This window comes from Anguilla rostrata, chromosome 13 (genome assembly GCF_018555375.3).
Source record: "Anguilla rostrata isolate EN2019 chromosome 13, ASM1855537v3, whole genome shotgun sequence".
NCBI lineage: Eukaryota > Metazoa > Chordata > Actinopteri > Anguilliformes > Anguillidae > Anguilla > Anguilla rostrata.
The window spans coordinates 41894521-41917465 of record NC_057945.1 but is presented as its reverse complement, the minus strand read 5'-3'; the positions used below and the strand labels follow the sequence as shown (position 1 = coordinate 41917465).

Sequence of the window (22945 nt, the reverse complement as noted above, 5' to 3'; positions counted from 1 at the left end):
CTCTCCCTCTCTGTGTCTTTCCCCCTCCTCTCCCCCCTCCATCCCTCTCCCTCCCTCCATCCCTCTCTCGCTGTCTCCCTCTCCCTGTCTTTCCCCCTCTCTCTCCCCCCCCTCTCTCTCAGAGCTCCAGGTTCCACCATCTGAAGCTGAAGGGCTGTCGGCGGGTGTTGGAGCCGCAGTGCACCTCCCCCAGCTTCATGTGGTAGGAAGTGAAGTCATCGATGAAGAAGCAGGTGAGGCCCAGCCTGCCCATCAGGGCGCTCATCTCCGCCTCCAGCGCACACTGTCCATTCACCTGCGGGCCGAAGGGTTTGGGCACCCCCAGGTTCTTCCCCAGCACAATCATGTTCACCTGCACAGGAGACACACGTGACTCATTTCCCACCCCAAACCGCCCCACAAACCATCCCAATCCCAACACTCGCCCCTCTGCAGTCAGCTGACTCCAGCAGTAGGGTCATGTGATAAGATGCACATGCGGCAGGTAGGGAGTCGTGTGATCAGATGCACATGCGGCAGGTAGGGAGTCATGTGATCAGGTGCACATGCTGAGTGAGCCATGCAGGGTGGGCCCTGGGTAATAAGAGCTTCTGCTAGCCGGTCGTCCAGCACAGAATATGCAGGGCTGATATGTGGAGTGTTTAACGCTAGTTTGAGTTTGCTGGTGGGCCCTCAGGTGTGTGTTAGGCGATAGTGGAAGGGCGCGGTCTCACCATGTCAGGGTAGTAGGCCACTGCCAGGTTCTTTTCATCCATTTTGAACAGTATGGGCAGGTCTATGATATCCCCCTCCTCCAGACCCAACTCCTTCTTCAGGACGTCCCGGTTCCAGTCTATGCAGCCCTTTTGGCAAAACCACAATCACCATGGAAACCTGTACTGCAGGCTCAGGTCAATCAGTCAAATACCGTCCTGTAGAATGTGGTATTAAACCTTTACCCTAACACAGACACTCAACACAATGCAGTGCAGTAACATGCAATGGTAAATCTAAAACAGAAAATCAACTAAATTGATAGGAGACCTGCATGTTAATTTCCAATGTTATATCTGATGCCTGTCCTCTAGTATCAACTGAAGTCAGAATCACACTCACAGTTACACCAACAGGCTGTGTATCACAGCACATTGTGTGTGCATCTACTCAAGCTGTTTCTCACAGTATGATTACCCTGCATAAGGGAACCTATACAACCAATAAATAATGACATAATATTCATGGCTAATTATGTATCATAACAAACTTTGAGCTGAAGGGGATGTTCATATGTGTAATTGTTCTCACCTGGACATAATTGTTAGTGTACCTGAGTTGAGGGTCACTTAGTATATCATCCACAGACATGGTTTTTTTACCTGGAACTCCTGTTAAAGGTACAATAAAAATATGCATTAAAATCGCTTCATGCAAGCAAATAGTTTAGATATAATAAATTAGTACTGTGCATTTTTATGAATTTGTTCACCAAATGCTCTCCCACCTCAAACACTGTATAAAACTTCAGACTCCTTCAAGGGAAATAGCCTCTTAGCAAAGAGATATGGATTTAATATGGATTAAGTGTGTAAGAAAATATACTGTATCCAAATTGCAATGTAGAAACATAGGATTACCCTCAAATAGCCTTGCCTCCCCATGTCCATCATGCTGTAAATTTAGGAAGAGTCTGTATGCAGCGTCTGGGCTGGCTAAGAGCAGCCGGAACCCCTGCAGACAGGCAGACCACCATTACAAACAAAGCTGTAGCCCTGTCGACCACAAAGATTATCCCCTTAAACTGCATGATTATCCCCTTCCCACCGCACGACTATCCCCTTCCCTCTGCACTGATTATCCCCTTCCCACTGCATGACTATCCCCTTCCCTCTACACTGATTATCCCCTTCCCACTGCATGATTATCCCCTTCCCACCGCATGACTATCCCCTTCCCTCTGCACTGATTATCCCCTTCCCACTGCATGATTATCCCCTTCCCACCGCATGACTATCCCCTTCCCTCTGCACTGATTATCCCCTTCCCACTGCATGATTATCCCCTTCCCCTGCATGATTATCCCTTCCCTCTGCACGGTTATCCCTTTCCACTGCACTGCTAATCCATCCACTCCCCCCACTGCACGACTATCCCCTTCCCACTGCACTGATAATCCCCATCCCACTGCACGACTATCCCCTTCCCACTGCACTGATTATCCCCCTCCCACTGCACGACTATCCCTTTCCCACTGCACTGATTATCCCCTCCCACTGCATGACTATCCCCTTCCCACTGCAATGGTTATCTCCTTCCCACTCCACGACTATCCCCTTCCCACTGCATTGATTATCTCCCTCCCACTGCACGACTATCCCTTTCCCACTGCACTGATTATCCCCCTCCCACTGCATGACTATCCCCTTCCCACTGCAATGGTTATCTCCTTCCCACTCCACGACTATCCCCTTCCCACTGCATTGATTATCCCCATCCCACTGCACGACTATCCCCTTCCCTCTGCACTGATTATCCCCATCCCACTGCATGACTATCCCGTTCCCACTGCAATGGTTATCTCCTTCCCACTCCATGACTATCCCCTTCCCACTCCATGACTATCCCCTTCCCACTGCATTGATTATCCCCTTCCCTCTGCACTGATTATCCCCTTCTACTGCAAAGATTAACCCCCTCCACTGCAGTGATATTCCCATTACACTGCAATGATTGTTTCCTGGCCATTTCAGTCAACCCTTAATATGTAAATTTGTATGTTCAGTCTCCAGCTAAGCAAAACCAAAGATTTTAAAATGGTGTCAATTACATCCCTGTTTTGCAATATTCAGAATTTGACATTAAATGGATTTGGTGTAAGGTTGTCATCTTTCTATTTCAACTACTGATTAGGTAACCATTTTACCTTTCTGTCGGGAGCAGGGACAAAGGACATGAATTCATCTACATGACCAACAGCCAGCCAATCAGAGAAGAGTGCAATTGGCTCTTGGACTTTCTGGGCCCACAAAAAGTCCTGGACTACCTGGGTCATGTTGCGCCCATGGATGGTTCTGTTGAAGAGAGATGTAGTCCAAATTGAAAAAATAACTAATAACAATAATACATGTTCAGTAATGTAATAATATTTTAAATGTAAAGTTTTTTAGTGTTTAGCAATAAGCATCAAGTAGGCCTTGGGGTAGGCCACTCCACCCTAACCCTGCAGACTCACGTGGGGAAGGCCACCCCACCCTAACCCCGCAGACTCACGTGGGGAAGCCCACCCCGCCCTAACCCCGCAGACTCACGTGGGGAAGGCCACTCCACCCTAACCCCGCAGACTCACGTGGGGAAGGCCACTCCACCCTAACCCCGCAGACTCACGTGGGGAAGGCCACTCCACCCTAACCCCGCAGACTCACGTGGGGAAGCCCACCCCGCCCTAACCCCGCAGACTCACGTGGGGAAGCCCACCCCACCCTAACCCTGCAGACTCAGGTGGGGAAGACCCCACCTAACCGCAGACTCCGTGGGAAGCCCCCCCGCCTAACCCGCAGACTCATGTGGGGAAGGCCACCCCACCCTAACCCCGCAGACTCACGTGGGGAAGGCCACTCCAATGATGATCCTGCCCAGGGGATAGCTCTTCCCATGCACAGTGACTGGAGGGCTCACCTCCAGGTTTCCAAATGAATCGAGACTGGACACCTCCTTGCACAAGGCTGATCTCGTCACAAAGCCGAAGTCTGGCCCCTGGGATGTTGCAGACAGGAGGGGGTGGGATGGGGGTGGGGGTGGGGGGGTGGGGGGGGAGTTGGGTAGTATTGGAAAAGGCCAATTCCATAGAAACTAGGAATGCAAATGATTCAGATCTGTTCATGAATAAATGTAAAAATAAGTACATAAATATGATGAAAATAATGGAGATGTGTATGTGTTCACAGGTGTGTATGCATAAGTATATTTCACTTGATGTAATACATAATATAATGCATGCAGGAACAGCGCTTATCACAGTTAAACCATACACATCCGCACCATGTGCTCTAGGAAAGAAATACGACGCCATCTTGAAGTCAGGGAAATTACATCACAATTTATAGAGAACTAAATGTGCACTTGTCGTTAAAGGTGTGGTCCTAGAAATGCGCACGTAATGTGCAGTTGTATGTAAAGGTGTGGTGTAGGTAATGTGCAGTTGTATGTGAAGGTGTGGTGTAGGTAATGTGCAGTTGTATGTGAAGGTGTGGTGCAGGTAATGTGCAGTTGTATGTAAAGTATGTTGACTCTGGGAAGGTGCAGATCTGTAGGCTACTACCAGAAGCTCCTCATAGGAGAAGTCAGAAAGGGGTCCATCTCGAGGAGAATCCAGAACCACAGGGAAACTCTGATGGGGAGAGTCGATGTATCCTAACTCCATCTCATCCTGTCAAGAGAATCTGGCTTGATACTTCCACACAGCACAAAAAAGCCCCCTGGGTCCAGAATCTATTCTCCTTAATCCCAAATCCAGAACTATTCCAGAATTTATTCTCCTTAATCCCAAATCCAGAACTAAAGCAGCATCTGTTTTCCTTATTCCCAAATCTGTAATTATTCCAGTAAACCTTGCCATCAGTAGAGAACAGTTTGACTGCAGGCAGATCCAAGCACAGAGTGCTACTTCCACAGAAGTGTCCTTTGAAGTTCCCCTAATGTTCATTTTTAACAACAACATGCGTAAAACAAGTTTTACTCTTGAACCTGGATTTGGAAAAACTTTTTCTTAAATATTTGCGGCCAGGAAATTTATTCCAAAATGTACTATGTTTTCATCAAGCATGGCCTTTGCTGTAAGCCACAATTCAGCACAATTAAGCAGAAATCTTTCCTGTCCAGAAACTTCTTTTTTTGGAGAGATGAGAGAGAGTGGTTCCGTTCCTCATTTGCAGTAATTTCTTGGGTTTACTGTGCTGAAGCACTACCTGAACACCCCTGGTGGCCGTATGCCCTGTACACACCTGCATCCAGCGGTCATTTCTGTTCATGAACTGGTGGCAGACCTTCAGCTTGCAGCCGCTCTCCTTCGCCAGGTGCGTCATGGCCTTCAGGAAGGGGTAGTTGTCTGAGGTGCTGTCGTGACACCAGACAGAAGCCATTACCACTGATGAGCTTCCATGCTTCACCACCAGCAGCGCAAGGCAAAGTGTTCATTGTGCTAACAGACATCAGCAGCTGCTGCTCTGGAGCTGAAGGTTATTTTCCAGCTTCAGACCACAGACCCCTGCGTGTCCTCACGCCTGCCACCCTAAAGTACCAGGCCCAGTGCAGAATGTCTGTACCAGGCCCAGTGCAGAATGTCTGTACCAGGCCCAGTGCAGAATGTCAGTACCAGGCCCAGTGCAGAATGTCAGTACCAGGCCCAGCGCAGAATGTCTGTACCAGGCCCAGCGCAGAATGTCTGTACCAGGCCCAGCACAGAATGTCTGTACCAGGCCCAGCACAGAATGTCTGTACCAGGCCCAGTGCAAACAGTTGTGTAGTGTTACTGAGGTTTTTTCAGCTTGTTTCATATTTACAGGTCCTCTGCCGCTAAATCCCATGGATATGTAAGTCAGATTTTAAAAAAAATAAACCTCACCTACACACACACACACACACACACACTCACCTCACCTGCACATACACACACCTCACCTACACACACACCTCACCTGCACACAAACACCTCACCCACACACACACACCTCACCTGCACACAAACACCTCAACTGCACATACACACACCTCACTTACACACATACACACCGAACCTGCACACCACCCACACACACACCTCACCTGCACATACACACACCTCACTTACACACACACACACCTCACCTGCACACACACCTCACCTGCACACAAACACCTGACTTACACACACACACCTCACCTGCACACACGCACACCTCACCCACACACACCTCACCTCCACACACGCACACCTCACCCACACACACACCTCACCTGCACACAAACACCTCCACAGGATCCAGGGTGTTGGGGGTCATGATCCAGGGAGCCACGCGGAACATCACCTTGTCAGTGAAGATGGGCGTTTCAGGGAAAAGCTGTAGACAACAGAAAACATACAGGACTTGTCTTCACTCCACAGCCAGTGTGAAAAGCAGCACTGAAAAAACACCAGCAGTGTTATATTTAATGGAGCTAGTTCAATGTTTTATCTCCTTAATACCTGCCAATTTTTCCCCCCCAAATTTGATTAGGCTGAAAACTTTATAAAACATAGTTGTAAAAGATCTGTTGTAACAAGTAGATAAAACACATACACCTATATTCCTTTTGATGATTGGTTGCTGGCATCAGGTGATGTGAACCAGATGTCCCTGGGGGTGGGGCTACTCCCATGTGATTTCTTCATGAGCTCAGGTCAGGTGTACATAGGGGTGTGGCAGACAGGTGTAACGGCGGGATAAACACTAGGTGTGAAGACGCCGCGCGGCTGAGCGTCTGTCTCAGCGAGAGGACCTCCGGTAGGGCTGAAAAAGAGACCTGCCACTGTGTTGCTGTTGTGTCTTCTTGTGTTGCGAGTTCCACACCCTTAAGGAGATCACTGAGACGCCGATGCACCAGCATGCCACTCCTGGGATTTCTGGGTTTTTTTTCATTATCACACAAATAGCCCTCTCCTGGGATGTCGAAACTGGGTTTTCGCTTCAGGAAAATAGAAAAAATAACCGGAAGTGTCCACTGTGCTACAGGGTCTCCCAGGAGCAGCTGACCTGCATGCTGAGCAGCGCTGTAGTACAGCGTGTCTCCCAGGAGCAGCTGACCTGCACACTGAGCAGCGCTGTAGTACAGCATGTCTCCCAGGAGCAGCTGACCTGCACGCTGAGCAGCGCTGTAGTACAGCGTGTCTCCCAAGAGCAGCAGTCCTGCACGCTGAGCAGCGCTGTAGTACAGCGTGTCTCCCAGGAGCAGCTGACCTGCACACTGAGCAGCGCTGTAGTACAGCGTGTCTCCCAGGAGCAGCTGACCTGCACACTGAGCAGCGCTGTAGTACAGCGTGTCTCCCAGGAGCAGCTGCAAGCTGAGCAGTGCTGTAGTGCAGCGTGTCTCCCAGGATCAGCAGTCCTGCACGCTGAGCAGCGCTGTAGTACAGCGTGTCTCCCAAGAGCAGCAGTCCTGCACACTGAGCAGCGCTGTAGTACAGCGTGTCTCCCAGGAGCAGCTGACCTGCACACTGAGCAGCGCTGTAGTACAGCGTGTCTCCCAGGAGCAGCAGTCCTGCACACTGAGCAGCACTGTAGTACAGCGTGTCTCCCAGGAGCAGCAGTCCTGCACACTGAGCAGCACTGTAGTACAGCGTGTCTCCCAGGAGCAGCAGTCCTGCACACTGAGCAGCACTGTAGTACAGCGTGTCTCCCAGGAGCAGCAGTCCTGCACACTGAGCAGCACTGTAGTACAGCGTGTCTCCCAGGAGCAGCAGTCCTGCACACTGAGCAGCGCTGTAGTGCAGCGTGTCTCCCAGTAGCAGCAGTCCTGCACACTGAGCAGCGCTGTAGTGCAGCGTGTCTCCCAGGAGCAGCTGACCTGCACACTGAGCAGCGCTGTAGTATAGTGTGTCTCCCAGGAGCAGCTGACCTGCACACTGAGCAGCGCTGTAGTACAGCGTGTCTCCCAGGACAGCTGCAAGCTGAGCAGTGCTGTAGTGCAGCGTGTCTCCCAGGATCAGCAGTCCTGCACGCTGAGCAGCGCTGTAGTACAGCGTGTCTCCCAAGAGCAGCAGTCCTGCACACTGAGCAGCGCTGTAGTACAGCGTGTCTCCCAGGAGCAGCAGTCCTGCACACTGAGCAGCACTGTAGTACAGCGTGTCTCCCAGGAGCAGCAGTCCTGCACACTGAGCAGCGCTGTAGTGCAGCGTGTCTCCCAGTAGCAGCAGTCCTGCACACTGAGCAGCGCTGTAGTGCAGCGTGTCTCCCAGGAGCAGCTGACCTGCACACTGAGCAGCGCTGTAGTATAGTGTGTCTCCCAGGAGCAGCTGACCTGCACACTGAGCAGCGCTGTAGTACAGCGTGTCTCCCAGGAGAAGCTGCAAGCTGAGCAGTGCTGTAGTGCAGCGTGTCTCCCAGGATCAGCAGTCCTGCACGCTGAGCAGCGCTGTAGTACAGCGTGTCTCCCAAGAGCAGCAGTCCTGCACACTGAGCAGCGCTGTAGTACAGCGTGTCTCCCAGGAGCAGCAGTCCTGCACACTGAGCAGCACTGTAGTACAGCGTGTCTCCCAGGAGCAGCAGTCCTGCACACTGAGCAGCACTGTAGTACAGCGTGTCTCCCAGGAGCAGCAGTCCTGCACACTGAGCAGCACTGTAGTACAGCGTGTCTCCCAGGAGCAGCAGTCCTGCACACTGAGCAGCACTGTAGTACAGCGTGTCTCCCAGGAGCAGCAGTCCTGCACACTGAGCAGCACTGTAGTATAGTGTGTCTCCCAGGAGCAGCCCACGCAGAGCAGGGTACGCACCTTTGAGGTGGGCTCCAGCAGACTAAGGTTGATGGTGACCAGGCCATCAAAGTCCTTATCCGGGAAACGAAGGCCCTCCACAAAGAAATCTGTTTCCACGACGCCCCCTTTATACGGTATCACCTGGCAGAGTCTGTCCGCACTCAAAACCAGGGGGTAGTCTCTGGTGAAGTAACTGAAGATGTTGCCTGCAAAAAAAGTTTAATGGAGAATATTTAGGTTTAGACCTTTGTGCCATCACTGTCTGTTCAGAAGCTGTGCTATGTTCACCCTGTGGATCTATTGGAAATTTCCAACTGTAGCAATTTGTAACGTTGAAACTTAAAAAAGTAAATGGTGCCAAAAGTTCATGGCATTCAGTTGTTCAAATACTTATTCATTACTATTTAAATTTCTTCTTTTTACTTTGTAAGGAGGAGGTAGGTGGTAGTCTAAAATATAGTAATGCAATTAAAACTAAATAAAAATACAAAGAAAAAACACATTTTTAGACCATAGAGCATTTTCAGACCTTTCCTCTGCATTACACAGTTTGTAATGTGTGTTCCTGTGAGTCTGTTAGTGGGATGGCTTCTGTTAGTGGGATGGAACCTGTTAGTGGAATGGGTTCGGTCAGTGGAATGGTGTGTGATGGTCTGTTAGTGGAATGGATCTATTGGAGTAGGGTCTGTGGATGGTGTTTTCCTGTCTGATTTCAGATGGAAGTCTGTGGTCAGGTGGTCTTTTCTATTTGTGTTTGGAGTGTGGAGAGCACATCAGCGAGGGCGGGAAGCAGGGAGGGAGGGTGGGCAGCAGTGGCAGCAGAGGTGGGCCAAGCAGAGGGCAGTGGCAGAGGGAGGGGCCAAGCAGATGCAGGGCAGAGGGTGGGGCCAAGCAGAGGGCAGGGCAGAGGGTGGGGCCAAGCAGAGGGCAGGGCAGAGGGTGGGGCCAAGCAGAGGGCAGGGCAGAGGGAGGGGCCAAGCAGAGGGCAGGGCAGAGGGTGGGGCCAAGCAGAGGGCAGGGCAGAGGGAGGGGCCAAGCAGAGGGCAGGGCAGAGGGTGGGGCCAAGCAGAGGGCAGGGCAGAGGGTGGGGCCAAGCAGAGGGCAGGGCAGAGGGTGGGGCCAAGCAGAGGGCAGGGCAGAGGGGGGCCAAGCAGAGGGCAGGGGCCACAGAGGGTGGGGCCAAGCAGAGGGCAGGGCAGAGGGTGGGGCCAAGCAGAGGGCAGGGCAGAGGGTGGGGCCAAGCAGAGGGCAGGGCAGAGGGAGGGGCCAAGCAGAGGGCAGGGCAGAGGGTGGGGCCAAGCAGAGGGCAGGGCAGAGGTGGGGCCAAGCAGAGGCAGGGCAGAGGGTGGGGCCAAGCAGAGGGCAGGGCAGAGGGAGGGGCCAAGCAGAGGGTGGGGTGGAGGGCGGGGCCAAGCAGAGGGTGGGGTGGAGGGAGGGGCCAAGCAGAGGGCAGGGCGGAGGGCGGGCAAAGCAGAGGGTGGGGTGGAGGGGGGCCAAGCAGAGGGTGGGGTGGAGGGAGGGGCCAAGCAGAGGGTGGGGTGGAGGGAGGGGCCAAGCAGAGGGCAGGGCGGAGGGCGGGGCAAAGCAGAGGGTGGGGTGGAGGGAGGGGCCAAGCAGAGGGTGGGTGGAGGGAGGGGCCAAGCAGAGGGCAGGGCGGAGGGCGGGGCAAAGCAGAGGGTGGGGTGGAGAGAGAAGCCAAGCAGAGGGTGGGGCCAAGCAGAGGGCGGGGCAGAGGGTGGGGTGGAGGGAGGGGCCAAGCAGAGGGTGGGGCCAAGCAGAGGGCGGGGCAGAGGGCGGGGCAAAGCAGAGGGTGGGGTGGAGGGAGGGGTATTGGAATGATGGCTATTTTCATGCATGTGGCAGTACTCACTGAATTCGATAGAATTGCTGTTCTGCTTCCCATCCCGGAAAACTCTGATTGTTTCCGCATCAGCCTGAGACACGTGCAAGGTCAGCAGGTAGCCCTCAGGAAGCTGGGCTGGCCCTTTGGTCCGCACCACCATGCGTGACATGTCTTTCAGATCTGTGGAGACACCGGGACCCGAGGTCTGGCCTTTACCCACACATACCCGCACAGAACCAGTCCTGTTCCCTCTCATGCAGCACAGAACCAGTCCTGTTCCCTTTCATACAGCACCGAACCAGTCCTGTTCCCTTTCATACAGCACAGAACCAGTCCTGTTCCCTTTCATACAGCACAGAACCAGTCCTGTTCCCTGTCATACAGCACCGAACCAGTCCTGCTCATGCTCATGCAGCACAGAAACAGTCCTGTTCCCGCTCATACAGCACAGAACCAGTCCTGGTCCCACTCATGCAGCACAGAACCAGCCCTGTTCCCTCTCATACAGCACAGAACCAGTCCTGTTCCCTCTCATACAGCACAGAACCAGCCCTGTTCCCTTTCATACAGCACCGAACCAGTCCTATCCCCTCTCTTATAGCACAGAACCAGCCCTGTTCCCTCTCATACAGCACAGCACCAATCCTGTTCCCTCTCATACAGCACAGAACCAGCCCTGTTCCCTCTCATACAGCACAGAACCAGTCCTGTTCCCTCTCATACAGCACAGAACCAGCCCTGTTCCCTTTCATACAGCACCGAACCAGTCCTATCCCCTCCCATATAGCACAGAACCAGTCCTGTTCCCTCACACATATGACATTATATACATACAAATAAGAGCATGTGCCTGTCAGCAGTGGCTTATTCTAGTGCAGCCGGGTCATCCCACACCTGAAACCTTGGTTATCTCAGGCTTCTCTGTGTCTGGGGACTTCCTGAAGGTGCTCTCTGAGTCGCAGTTGACCAGGAGGATGGCGCCGTGGCCCCTGGGGCCCCACTTCCAGGAGCCCTGAGACCAACAAAGAGCAGGGAGGACAAACGCTCAGATCCAGACCCACTCACACAACGTACAATGTTTACACACAATCCATTCATACGGCTGGATATTTAACTGAAGGATTTCAGGTTCAGGACCTGGAGTAAAACAGTAGCACCCAGCAGAGAAGCAAGCGGCAGTGTTAGCGCAGTAAGCTCATTTCTATGGCCGCTACGCTAACCCTCTCTGTCAGAGCAGTGCACCGCGCCGCTACGCTAACCTTCTCTGACAGAGCAGTGCGCCGCGCCACTACGCTAACCCTCTCTGACAGAGCAGTGCGCCGTGCCGCTACACTAACCCTCTCTGACAGAGCAGTGCGCCGCGCCGCTACGCTAACCCTCTCTGACAGAGCAGTGCGCCGCGCCGCTATGCTAACCCTCTCTGACAGAGCAGTGCTCCGCGCCGATACGCTAACCCTGTCTGACAGAGCAGTGCGCCGCGCCGCTACGCTAACCCTCTCTGACAGAGCAGTGCGCCACGCCGCTACGCTAACCCTCTCTGACAGAGCAGTGCTCCGCGCCGATACGCTAACCCTGTCTGACAGAGCAGTGCTCCGCGCCGATACGCTAACCCTGTCTGACAGAGCAGTGCTCCGCGCCGCTACGCTAACCCTCTCTGACAGAGCAGTGCGCCACGCCGCTACGCTAACCCTCTCTGACCGAGCAGTGCTCCGCGCCGATACGCTAACCCTCTCTGACAGAGCAGTGCGCTGCGCAGCTTTCTGTGCTAATTATACAGATCTGCAGGGCAGCATGTCAGAAGCAGCTTTGCTTGCAGTGGGTGTGCAGTGGGGGTGCAGTGGGCGTGCAGTGGCTGTGTAGGGGGGTGCAGTATGGGGGCAGTAGGCAGGCAGTCGGTATGCAGTGGGTATGCAGTGGGCGTGCAGTGGCTGTGAAATGGGTGTGCATGGCTGTTAGGGTGCAGATGGGGCAGTAGGCAGGCAGTCGTTGCATGGGCGTGCAGTGGGTGTGAAATGGGTGTGCAGTGGCTGTGTAGGGGGGTGCAGTACGGGGGCAGTAGGCATGCAGTGGGTATGCAGTGGGTACGCAGTGGGTGTGAAGTGGGTGTGCAGTAGGTGTGCATTGGGCGTGCAGTGAGTATGCAGTGGGAGTGCAGTGAGTATGCAGTGGGTGTGCAGTGGCTGTGTAGGGGGTGAGTACGGGCAGTAAGCAGTGGTAGCATGGCCAGTGGGTGTGAAGTGGTGGCAGTGGTGTGCAGTGGGGTGGTGAGTATCTGGATGGTGGTATGCAGTGGGTGTGCAGTAGGTGTGCAGTGGCGGCGCGGTAGGCATGTAGTAGGCGGGATCTACCTTATTCGGATTGTTCGTCTCCACCACCCCATCCCGATCCGCATCCACATCCAGGGAGATCTCTGAAAGAAAGACGTTCCATGTCAGGACTGTTCCGTTTCAGGCACAACACCACTTTGACGTGTGTGCTGGCTCTTCCTTCATAATCTGTCACACTTTATTACGGAGTAGGAATTTAACTGATCCTGAAAAACCATAGCAACTAATTGCATGTTTTTGATGGTAACATGGATTTTTCTAAGTAAATAAAAATACATAGGGAATCTAAGATACAATGGAATCATTTATTGAAAAAATGTAAGAGAAATATTCCCTCAGAGTCAGATAACGATGCTTACCTACTGCAGTGAGGTGAAGAACAGCCTTCCCCAGCGCCTCCCTGGGATCTCTGTAATACTGCACTGACAGCTGTACAAAGGCACACAGGATTACCCCTGACAGACCTCTCATTACCACTCACACACTGTACAATCTGCCCTGTATAACCCCACTGCAGACACTGCTTCCATTAGCCATCCTGGGAAAACTCATACTCTGCTTCCATTAGCCATCCTGGGCAAACTCATACTCTGCTTCCATTAGCCATCCTGGGCAAACTCATACTCTGCTTCCATTAGCCATCCTGAACAAACTCATACTCTGTTTCCATTAGCCATCCTAGGCAAACTCATACTCTGCTTCCATTAGGCATACTGCAACTCACCTGCTTCATTAGCCACCCGGGCAAACTCATACTCTGTCATTAGCCATCCTGGCAAACTCATACTCTGCTTCCATTAGCTATCTCGGGGAAACTCATGCCCTGCTTCCATTAGCCATCCTGGGCAAACTCATACCCTGCTTCCATCAGCCATCCTGGGGAAACTCATACTGTGCTTCGATTAGCCATCCTGGGGAAACTCATACTCTGCTTCCATTAGCCATCCTGGGCAAACTCATACGCTGCTTCCATTAGCCATCCTGGGCAAACTCAGGCACTGCTTCCATTAGCCATCCTGGGCAAACTCATACTCTGCTTCCATTAGCCATCCTGGGCAAACTCATACCCTGCTTTGATTAGCCATCCTGGGCAAATTCATACCCTGCTTCCATTAGCCATCCTGAACAAACTCATACTCTGCTTCCATTAGCTATCTCGGGGAAACTCATGCCCTGCTTCCATTAGCCATCCTGGCAACTCTACCCGCTTCATCAGCCATCCTGGGAACATACTGTCTCGATTAGCCATCCTGGGGAAACTCATACCAATGTACAAAGCAGTCGGATTAGTCATAAGTAAACTATTATCGCTCATCCCATCATGGAATCTGGCTTGATTAACCGTCCTGTATAACTGCTCTATAGAATCTGGTTTGATTAGCTGTCCTTAGTAACTCATCACTGTGCTGTAAAATCTGGCTCCATTAGCCTGTGTAAAGCTCCCTGTGCAGACTCGAGGCACAGGAACAGGTACACTGCACTATCACTGACAGACCCACACAAACGATCAGACAACCGGCTGAGACCAGCTGACAGAGCGCATGTCTGAAACGTCTTTGATGTCAATAACAGATTCTACTATTCAGTTAGAAACAGAATCACTTGGCATCAGTACTGCAGCTGGATTGATTGCATCTCTCAAGAGTCAAATTTCTGAACGTGTGTAAGCTTTTTCCAAGAGAATAGTGAGGTTGTGTTTGTAAAAGCACAGTCTTTCATACTGCAGTGTTGCTTTCAAATGAGGCAGACCCAAGCATCCACACATGCCTCCTCCAGGGAGGTGGTGGTCTCTGAGGAGGTGCCGCTCTGAAATAGCAGTGGGAGATTTGCCAGGTTCTGGCTTTACACAGTGGAGGCGGTTAAACTTAAATTTAAATAGTAAAATCTTTATCACAGCTGCCTGTCTAGACCACTTCAGTTACTGTTACTACTGGCAGAAGTTCCCAGGAATGGTTTCAAATTTTCTGCTCTTACACCTGCTCGGCTCACCTTGCTGTCGAAAGCATGCTCGCTGGCGGCGTCCATGGTGACGATGAGGGTGGATTTTGGGGTGAGGGGGTGCAGCAGGGTGCTGTCCTCTTGGGGAGGGGCAGGGGGAGAGATCCTGTAGTGCACCGTGTGGCTGCATTGCACTGAGAAGTACTTGCATGTGGGAGGCGCCCGCCTAAATTAAAAAGGTAAAGATATAAAGCACTGATCTGCTCCAGTTTGGAAAATCTCTGTTGAAAACCAATGAGCTCATAGTTTGGTGTAACTAGGAGTTCTTAAACTCATTCTATTTAAAGACACAACAGATGGGTTTTCATGGTCTAATATTACACAGCCCCAGCACAGTACTTTACTGTATATTACACAGCCCCAGCAGGGTACTTTACTGTATATTACACAGCCCCAGCACAGTACTTTACTGTATATTACACAGCCCCAGCACGGTACTTTACTGTATATTACACAGCCCCAGCACGGTACTTTACTGTATATTACACAGCCCCAGCACGGTACTTTACTGTATATTACACAGCCCCAGCACGGTACTTTACTGTATATTACACAGCCCCAGCACGGTACTTTACTGTATATTACACAGCCCCAGCACGGTACTTTACTGTATATTACACAGCCCCAGCACGGTACTTTACTGTATATTACACAGCCCCAGCACGGTACTTTACTGTATATTACACAGCCCCAGCACGGTACTTTACTGTATATTACACAGCCCCAGCACGGTACTTTACTGTATATTACACAGCCCCAGCACGGTACTTTACTGTATATTACACAGCCCCAGCATGGTACTTTACTGTATATTACACAGCCCCAGCACGGTACTTTACTGTATATTACACAGCCCCAGCATGGTACTTTACTGTATATTACACAGCCCCAGCACGGTACTTTACTGTATATTACACAGCCCCAGCACGGTACTTTACTGTATATTACACAGACCCAGCACGGTACTTTACTGTATATTACACAGCCCCATCACGGTACTTTACTGTATATTACACAGCCCCAGCACGGTACTTTACTGTATATTACTCACACCTTATGCAGGGTAGTGGGTAGTGAATAAAGACAAAAAATGAGTACGTGGTGAAAACAAAACAAACAGTAAGTTACACATTTAAAAAAACATACACATATTTTCACTGGTAAAACTATCCTAACCCTCACAGCTGTTCCTGGGCAGACAGACAGCCTAATGCATAATATATGCAGCCTTTCATCACTAGCAGGCTTCAGTACTGCAATGCTGTACTACCTGAGAAAACTCTAGATCAACTGCAGATCATTGATTGACCTCGACCAGGACAGCACACTTCACACATATTCTAAATGCCCTTCACTGGTTGCCTGTTGGTTTTAGAATAGATTTTAAGATTCTTTTATTGGTTCTCAAATCACTCGACAGACTAGCGCCCGAATACATTGCACATGTTTTTAAAATGTGCTCCCTTTAGATTCCTCCGGTCCTCTGGCAGTGGCCTTTTAGCTGTTCCACAGGCTAGGACAAAGACCGACAGGACAGGGAGGCAGCTTTTAGTGTCTGTGGTCCTCGCCTCTGGGACGGCCTGCCAAAGGACCTGAGGGCTTTAGAAATAGCGCTAGATTCTAAACATAACTTTTTATTTTGGCTTTTACTTTTTATTTCACTTTTATTTTTTCACTTATTTTACTTCAATGTCATTGCCTTTTATTTTTATTTTTTATTTTTTATTTTACCTCACTTAATTTAGTTAATTTTACATCTATTACCTTCATCTTACTATACTAGTTTTTTATTGCTATAATTCTTGTTATTATTGATGGTTTTATTATTATTTATTATTTTTTGTGTGTGTTTTCACTGTTTTCAGTATCACTGTAGCTTTTTTACGGATCTCTTTATCTTTACTATGTGAAGCACTTCGTATTGCAATCTTGCATGAAAGGCGTTATATTAAGTAAATAGTGATTTGATATGATTCAATAAAAAGGATCCCAAGTTTACTGTATTAGTAAATAAACCCACTAGAGCACTTGCGCTGGGCTATAAATGCCTATCATTTAGAAACAGCTTTACCATCAGATTAGTCTGAGTCTAGACTAGACACTCTTTCTCAACAGTCTGTACTTTACTTCTTTTTTTTTACTTTATCACTGTTGATCTCTCAGAGTGCTGTCCTTTGGATCCTAAGACACAGTGCTGACTCAACTCTCTGAAACAGGGAAGTAAAAAAACAACGACAACAATCAGCAGGCTGGTGTGTGTGTGTGAGGCCTGTGTGTGTGTGTGGCCTGTGTTTGTGGGTGTGTGTGTGTGGCCTGTGTGTTTGTGGGTGTGTGTGTGTGTGTGTGTTTGTGGGTGTGTGTGTGTGTGTGTGTGTGTGGCCTGTGTTTGTGGGTGTGTGTGTGAGTGTGTGTGTGTGTGTGGCCTGTGTGTGTGTGTGTGTGTGTGTGTGTATTTGTGGGTGTGTGTGTGAGGGCGTTTTTGTGGGTGTGTGTGTGTGTGTGTGAGTGTGTGTGTGTGGCCTGTGTGTGTGTGTGTGTATTTGTGGGTGTGTGTGTGTGTGTGTGTGTGTATTTGTGGGTGTGTGTGTGAGTGTGTGTGTGTGTGTGTGTATTTGTGGGTGTGTGTGTGAGTGTGTGTGTGTGTGTGTGTGTGTGTATTTGTGGGTGTGTGTGTGAGTGTGTGTGTGTGTGGCCTGTGTGTGTGTGTGTGTATTTGTGGGTGTGTGTGTGAGTGTGTGTGTGTGGCCTGTGTGTGGCCTGTGTGTGTGTGTGTGTGTGTGTGTGTATTTGTGTGTGTGTGTGTGTGTGTGTGTGTGTGTGTGGCCTGTGTGTGTGTGTGTGTGTGGCCTGTGTGTGTGTGTGTATTTGTGGGTGTGTGTGTGTGTGTGTGTGTGTGTGTATTTGTAGGTGTGTGTGTGAGTGTGTGTGTGTGTGTATGTGGCCTGTGTGTGTGTGTGTGTGTTTGTGGGTGTGTGTGTGAGGGCGTTTCTTGTGTATTTGAATAGACGATCTTTCTCACACAGTATCCTGGTCAGAGTGGTGTCGGGTTTCCATTGTACCGGTTTTGTCTTCACCTCCCTTCTTTTCTCTCTGCAGTCATCATTACTGCTGACTACTAACCTCACCGCAACAGTTATAGCTTCAGGCTCCCACTGTACTTTAGAAGAGTCCACATGCAAACACACATACACGCACAAACACACACACACACGCACATGCACACACGCACACACACACGCAAACACAAACACACACACACACATACACAGCTGAAACAATCATACTGGATAATTGGATTTTCACCAGATTTTCCATGTTGACTATCCACACCAGCATGCATCAAAAGCAAGTTAGTCTTCCTTGTGTGTGTGTGTGTGTGCGCATGTGCATGTGTGTGTGTGTGTGCGTGCGTCTGTGTGTGTGTGTGTGTGTGTGTGTGAGAGAGAAAGAGAGAGAGTGAGTGTGAGTGAGTGAGTGAGTGTTTGTGTGTGTGCGCGTGCGCATGTGTGTGAGAGAGAGCGTGAGTGCGAGTGAGTGAGCATTTGTGTGTGTGTGTGTGTATGTGTGAGAGAGAGAGTGAGTGTGTGTGAGTGAGTGAGCGTTTGTGTGTGTGTGAGAGAGAGTGAGTGTGTGTGAGTTAGTGAGCGTTTCTGTGTGTGTGTGTGTGTGAGTGAGTGAGTGTGTATGTGTGAGTGTGTGTGTGTGTGTGAGTGTGTATGTGCATGCGTGTGCATGTCTGTTTATACCATAGACTAGAATAAATATGGACTGAGTCACTTCACCCACAGACTCTCCAGGGGTTGGAAAGTAGGGGAAGTGCAGTGAGAGGCAGTGACACACACAGTCTCTGATTTGTCCATAAAAATATTGTCCAAATAACACAATAACTTAACAAATTAGCACATGGGGAGACATTCAAAAAAAAAATCTATTGCGACTACATTTTCTTACGTTAAAAAATTATTGACTTAGTATTTTGATCGTATTGTTAACATTAATTTGCATTGGAACGGGTGGCTGAAACAGATACTGGAGCCAACTGCACTGGTGCTAGTGAGAAACTTTTCTCAACAAGTGAGCTTCTAAAATGCAGCCCGGTTTTGGCCACTTGGTTTATGTGCATTTTCATGTGAGTGTTTTGTTGCCAATCCTTAGGCAGTCTGGATATCAAGGTTCAACAGAGCAGCGTGAATCTACTTTCCTCATGCTAAACTGGACAGGGAAAATTTTACTTGCCATCCAAAAAAAAAAAAAAAGACACTGATTTCAGTCAGCACGATACACCCACGAATATCACTCACAATGCACTAGATGGAATTAATACCGAACAGCTCGTTCGGGGCAATAGGAACACTGACCACTGAATCTCTCTCTTCGAGAAAAGAATTAAATAAATCTCTTCTTCAGCTGCATACTGCACACCAAGAAAGTATGATCGGAACAGTGCAACATACCATTACACTGGATACGTGGATGGGCGCAAAATTATTCACAATACATTCTGAAAGTATTATTTAATAAATGTGAACTGAAGTGGGCTTGCAGTGTCTCTCGCTGTTACTGTGTGTGTGCAGGCCTCCGTCTGCCATAACACGGAAATCCCCAGATCGCTATCAGTTAGCCTACCTCCTGCACTGCTACGCAAGGTGACACTTGATTTAGTGCCCTTGGGCAAAGCTTCTGAATTACTTCAACAACAAAACAAAAAACCCCAGAAGTATAGGCCTACACATAGAATATATAAAATATGTTTTCTATATTTTACCCTAGTTATGCAATGTAGCATTATTTTCTTGTCTAATTCCATATTCTTTCAACGGCAGTATTTAACGGTTTAGATAAAACAACAGTTTAGACAGCGACAGACTGAATGTATGTGCTACTATAGGGACTGCCGAGACTAATGTTGCTCAAACCCTCCTCTGTATGTTTGATTCGACTATAAACGGGAAAGTAAACAAGGACATAACTTTCCACACTGAAGAGCACAAACAGTGATGTAGCCTGCAGGGAATCTAGCCAGAATGTGTGGATAGACTCCCACCTCCATTATAGAGGCCTGAAACTGAATTGTGCTACAAAGAACAGGGCTTTTTGTTAATTGTTTCTTCAACAGGCAGTGTATTTCTCCAACGGTAATTAAATAGATTAAATACTATTCAGCAACAACCCGCATGGAAATTAGAAAGTGAGGGTGGAAACCACGAATCGTTTTTCTATCAGACTTTAAACTACTTGAAATGTTTTTATCTCCATCGGTGGCAGAGAAATGCCGTATCACGGTTCCTTCCGCCAAGTGAAACAAGGGGACTGAGTTCATGTTGAAAGACAATTAGTCATTTGATTCCAAATACTTACACATAACAAAATTACAAATAATGAAAATTTTGTAGGAAACGTTGACATATTAGAGATAAAATGTAACGTGTCTTTCACCTCAACTAGGATACGTGTGTTTAACAAATTCACGCACCAAATAAACACGCATTTACTTAAGAGCATTATATGCAGTCATCAGGATGAAGCAAGACAGGTGTCTGCTACATGCTACAACCCAACTGATTATCTCTTAAACTTTTGTAAAAACAAATACAAAACAATAGCCACAACACTACAAAAATGCAGATGTAACGGGAAAATAAATACACAAGTAGATAAACAAATAAATAATACCATACCTGTCTAAGTTTACGTTCAGCTCCGTGCCGACTACATACATCGCTGCTGTGGTTTTATCCGGCTCGATTCGGAGTGTCCGAGTTAAAACCATGGCTATTGGTGCTAGTGGACTGTGTTATATAAATGGACAAAAGCTGGACGAGGTGTCGCTGTGTCTCCAACAGTAGCACAATAGCAGTCTTGCTTACAGTAGGCAATCTAACCCGACTTCGTGGAAATAACAGGTATCTCCTCCCCGACCCGCTTTCTCATTCAGCCGTCTTATGATTGGTTAGTTTTCCGGATTCTCCAAGGAGACGCAATTCAGGTCGTCGCCGTCAGATGGCGCGGTTTTATATGATAAAATTTGCTTTGCGTTGGTATGAACCTTTTTAAAATCTACCCCGAAGCCTTTCATTCTTAAGACCTGATCTTACACCTGAGAATGCAAGCTACTGATCCAGGTCCGTGTCCAATAACTCTATCCTGCTATCTCCATAGTAGGCTAAGGAGGCGTCTTTGCGAGCTGTCCTAACGCATTAGCAGTCGCTAAAATGTGGCTGTTATGAGGATCTGTCATTCATCAGGCGAAGAAAGATATTTTGCAAACATTTGATGACACAGAGCCGAGTTAATGGGTGGAAGAACCACATGGAAAGGAAAGTCAATAGAGAACGATGACCATAAATAGGAGTAAGATTATAGTCCTTTATGGCTATACGTTGAGACCAAGCTACTTAAAATGAGTGTAAGTTTCGTATTATGTAACGTCCACTGTCTATATAGTAAATCTCCAGTGTTAATTCAACTATAACAGAGCACATATCAGTCCAAGTAGGCACCACTTCATTCTGTTAGAGTTAATTTAGCACTTAACCTTTTACTGGATATGTTACAATGATGTACGAGTGGCCTAATTACGACACTGGTGTCACACACTCTAAAGGATGTGTTAATATCCAACACATTTTGTGTCAAAGTTATAACTTCAGTGTTACAAATATGCAATTAATGTGTTACAAAGGAGTACTTTATAACACAGACTGTGTTGAAAGTAACACAAAATGTGTTACCCTTAACTAGACATGGAAGTGTGTTAAAAAATTACACGTTATGCGTTATGTTTAACACATCTGTTCTGAGAAACGAGTCATTTGCGCAAAGCATTTTTTTAAAAGAATGGTCAGCTTATTCCCATGTAATGAAACCATGCATACGGCTGTTGCCTAAATTTACCTGCTGATGTTCACTTGCAGCTCTGTACCCACAACATACAAAGCTTTGGAAACGTCCTCGCAGGATAGACGGAATGTCCGCTGGTGCATGCTGGGTCGTCTCCGGGGATTTCCGCGTAGAATGCTGGAGATGCGATTTGTTCTCAGATGCAGAAATGCAGGCTATGTTTGGGACAGCAGCGTTGTATCTTCATAGAATATATGAGAGAAGGACGTATTGTGAAGCGAAGTTGAATGTCGTCTTTGTCTTTGATAGTACTGCATGCCACATCAAACCAATCCTTTAGAAATGTAAAACTTGTCTTTACACGCAGAGCCCGGCAGTAGCCTGTAGGTCTATTCCCAGCTGCCGTAGCGTGTAATTACTCGCCTGCACTGTAACTCCCATATCTGAATTAAAAGTGATAGTTCACTTTCTGGGGTTTTTGACGTTATTTCAGTTTCAGGTTATGTTTTCAACTGGTTCTGGCAGTTTTATCTGCAGTGGGGGATGTACATGCCAGGGGTCCCCGGACTCGGCCCAGTGTATGCTTGTTTTCCTTCCGATCAGTCTCAATCCCTGAATTTCAACAAGCTGTTATTTTTTTCTTAATTAGGTGCTTTTCATGTTTAGAGGGATTATTTACCCTCTTGAGTGACATTATGCCAGAACCAGCTATGCACGCCATAAAGAATAAAATTCTCCTGTTTATTTTGTGCTTATTGTGTTCTATTGCAAACAATTGCATAAAAAGGGGTAAAACTGCAAATTAAAGACATAGGTGAATCAATAGGCTCCTAATTGCCTAAAGTGTGGACACCTGGTCACTAAAAAGGTTCAGTGGTTAGGGTTGGGGTTAGGTGGTTAAGGTTCAGTGGTTAGGGTTGGGGTTAGGTGGTTAAGGTTCAGTGGTTAGAGTTGGGGTTAGGTGGTTAAGGTTCAGTGGTTAGGGTTGGGGTTAGGTGGTTAAGGTTCAGTGGTTATGGTTGGGATTAGGTGGTTTAGGTTCAGTGGTTAGAGTTGGGGTTAGGTGGTTAAGGTTCAGTGGTTAGGGTTGGGGTTAGGTGGTTAAGGTTCAGTGGTTAGGGTTGGGGTTAGGTGGTTAAGGTTCAGTGGTTAGGGTTGGGGTTAGGTGGTTTAGGTTCAGTGGTTAGAGTTGGGGTTAGGTGATTAAGGTTCTGTGGTTAGAGTTGGGGTTAGGTGGCAGATGGCTATAGGTCACACTGGGCCGTTAGGCCTGGATGGAATGCTAAAGGGTAATGCAACATTTCAAAAGAAAGTAATCTACAAAGGCTGACTGTGCAAATGAGCCGCAACAAGAACTCTACAGAATAAAGATAATGCTGCCTACAGGGCTGCAGGAATCTCACAGCAGCATTTAAAGAGAACAATGGAGGATGTGTGTAGGGACTGAATTTCTGTTCAAATAAAGCACAGTAATAC

At 48.7% G+C, this 22945-nt stretch overlaps 1 protein-coding gene across 2 annotated transcripts; it reads right to left on the bottom strand.

Moving 5' to 3' along the window:
* Positions 1–81: 81 nt before the first annotated feature.
* padi2 (peptidyl arginine deiminase, type II) lies at positions 82–21790 on the bottom strand. 2 transcript variants are annotated; one of them, XM_064305215.1, is made up of 16 exons: positions 21524–21790; positions 14621–14795; positions 12991–13060; positions 12653–12714; positions 11199–11316; positions 10332–10484; positions 8480–8667; positions 5968–6071; positions 4977–5088; positions 4295–4402; positions 3578–3729; positions 2900–3047; positions 1614–1707; positions 1285–1364; positions 714–842; positions 82–352 (listed from the first exon to the last, which is right to left on the bottom strand). In XM_064305215.1, exons 1-16 carry the CDS (start codon positions 21610–21612, stop codon positions 119–121), a joined length of 2016 nt encoding a protein of 671 aa, XP_064161285.1. In that variant the 5' UTR covers positions 21613–21790; the 3' UTR covers positions 82–118. The 2 variants fall into 2 exon arrangements, with proteins under 2 accessions (XP_064161285.1, XP_064161284.1); XM_064305214.1 differs by lacking the exon at positions 21524–21790 and adding an exon at positions 20308–20564.
* Between the last annotated feature and the right edge of the window lie 1155 nt (positions 21791–22945).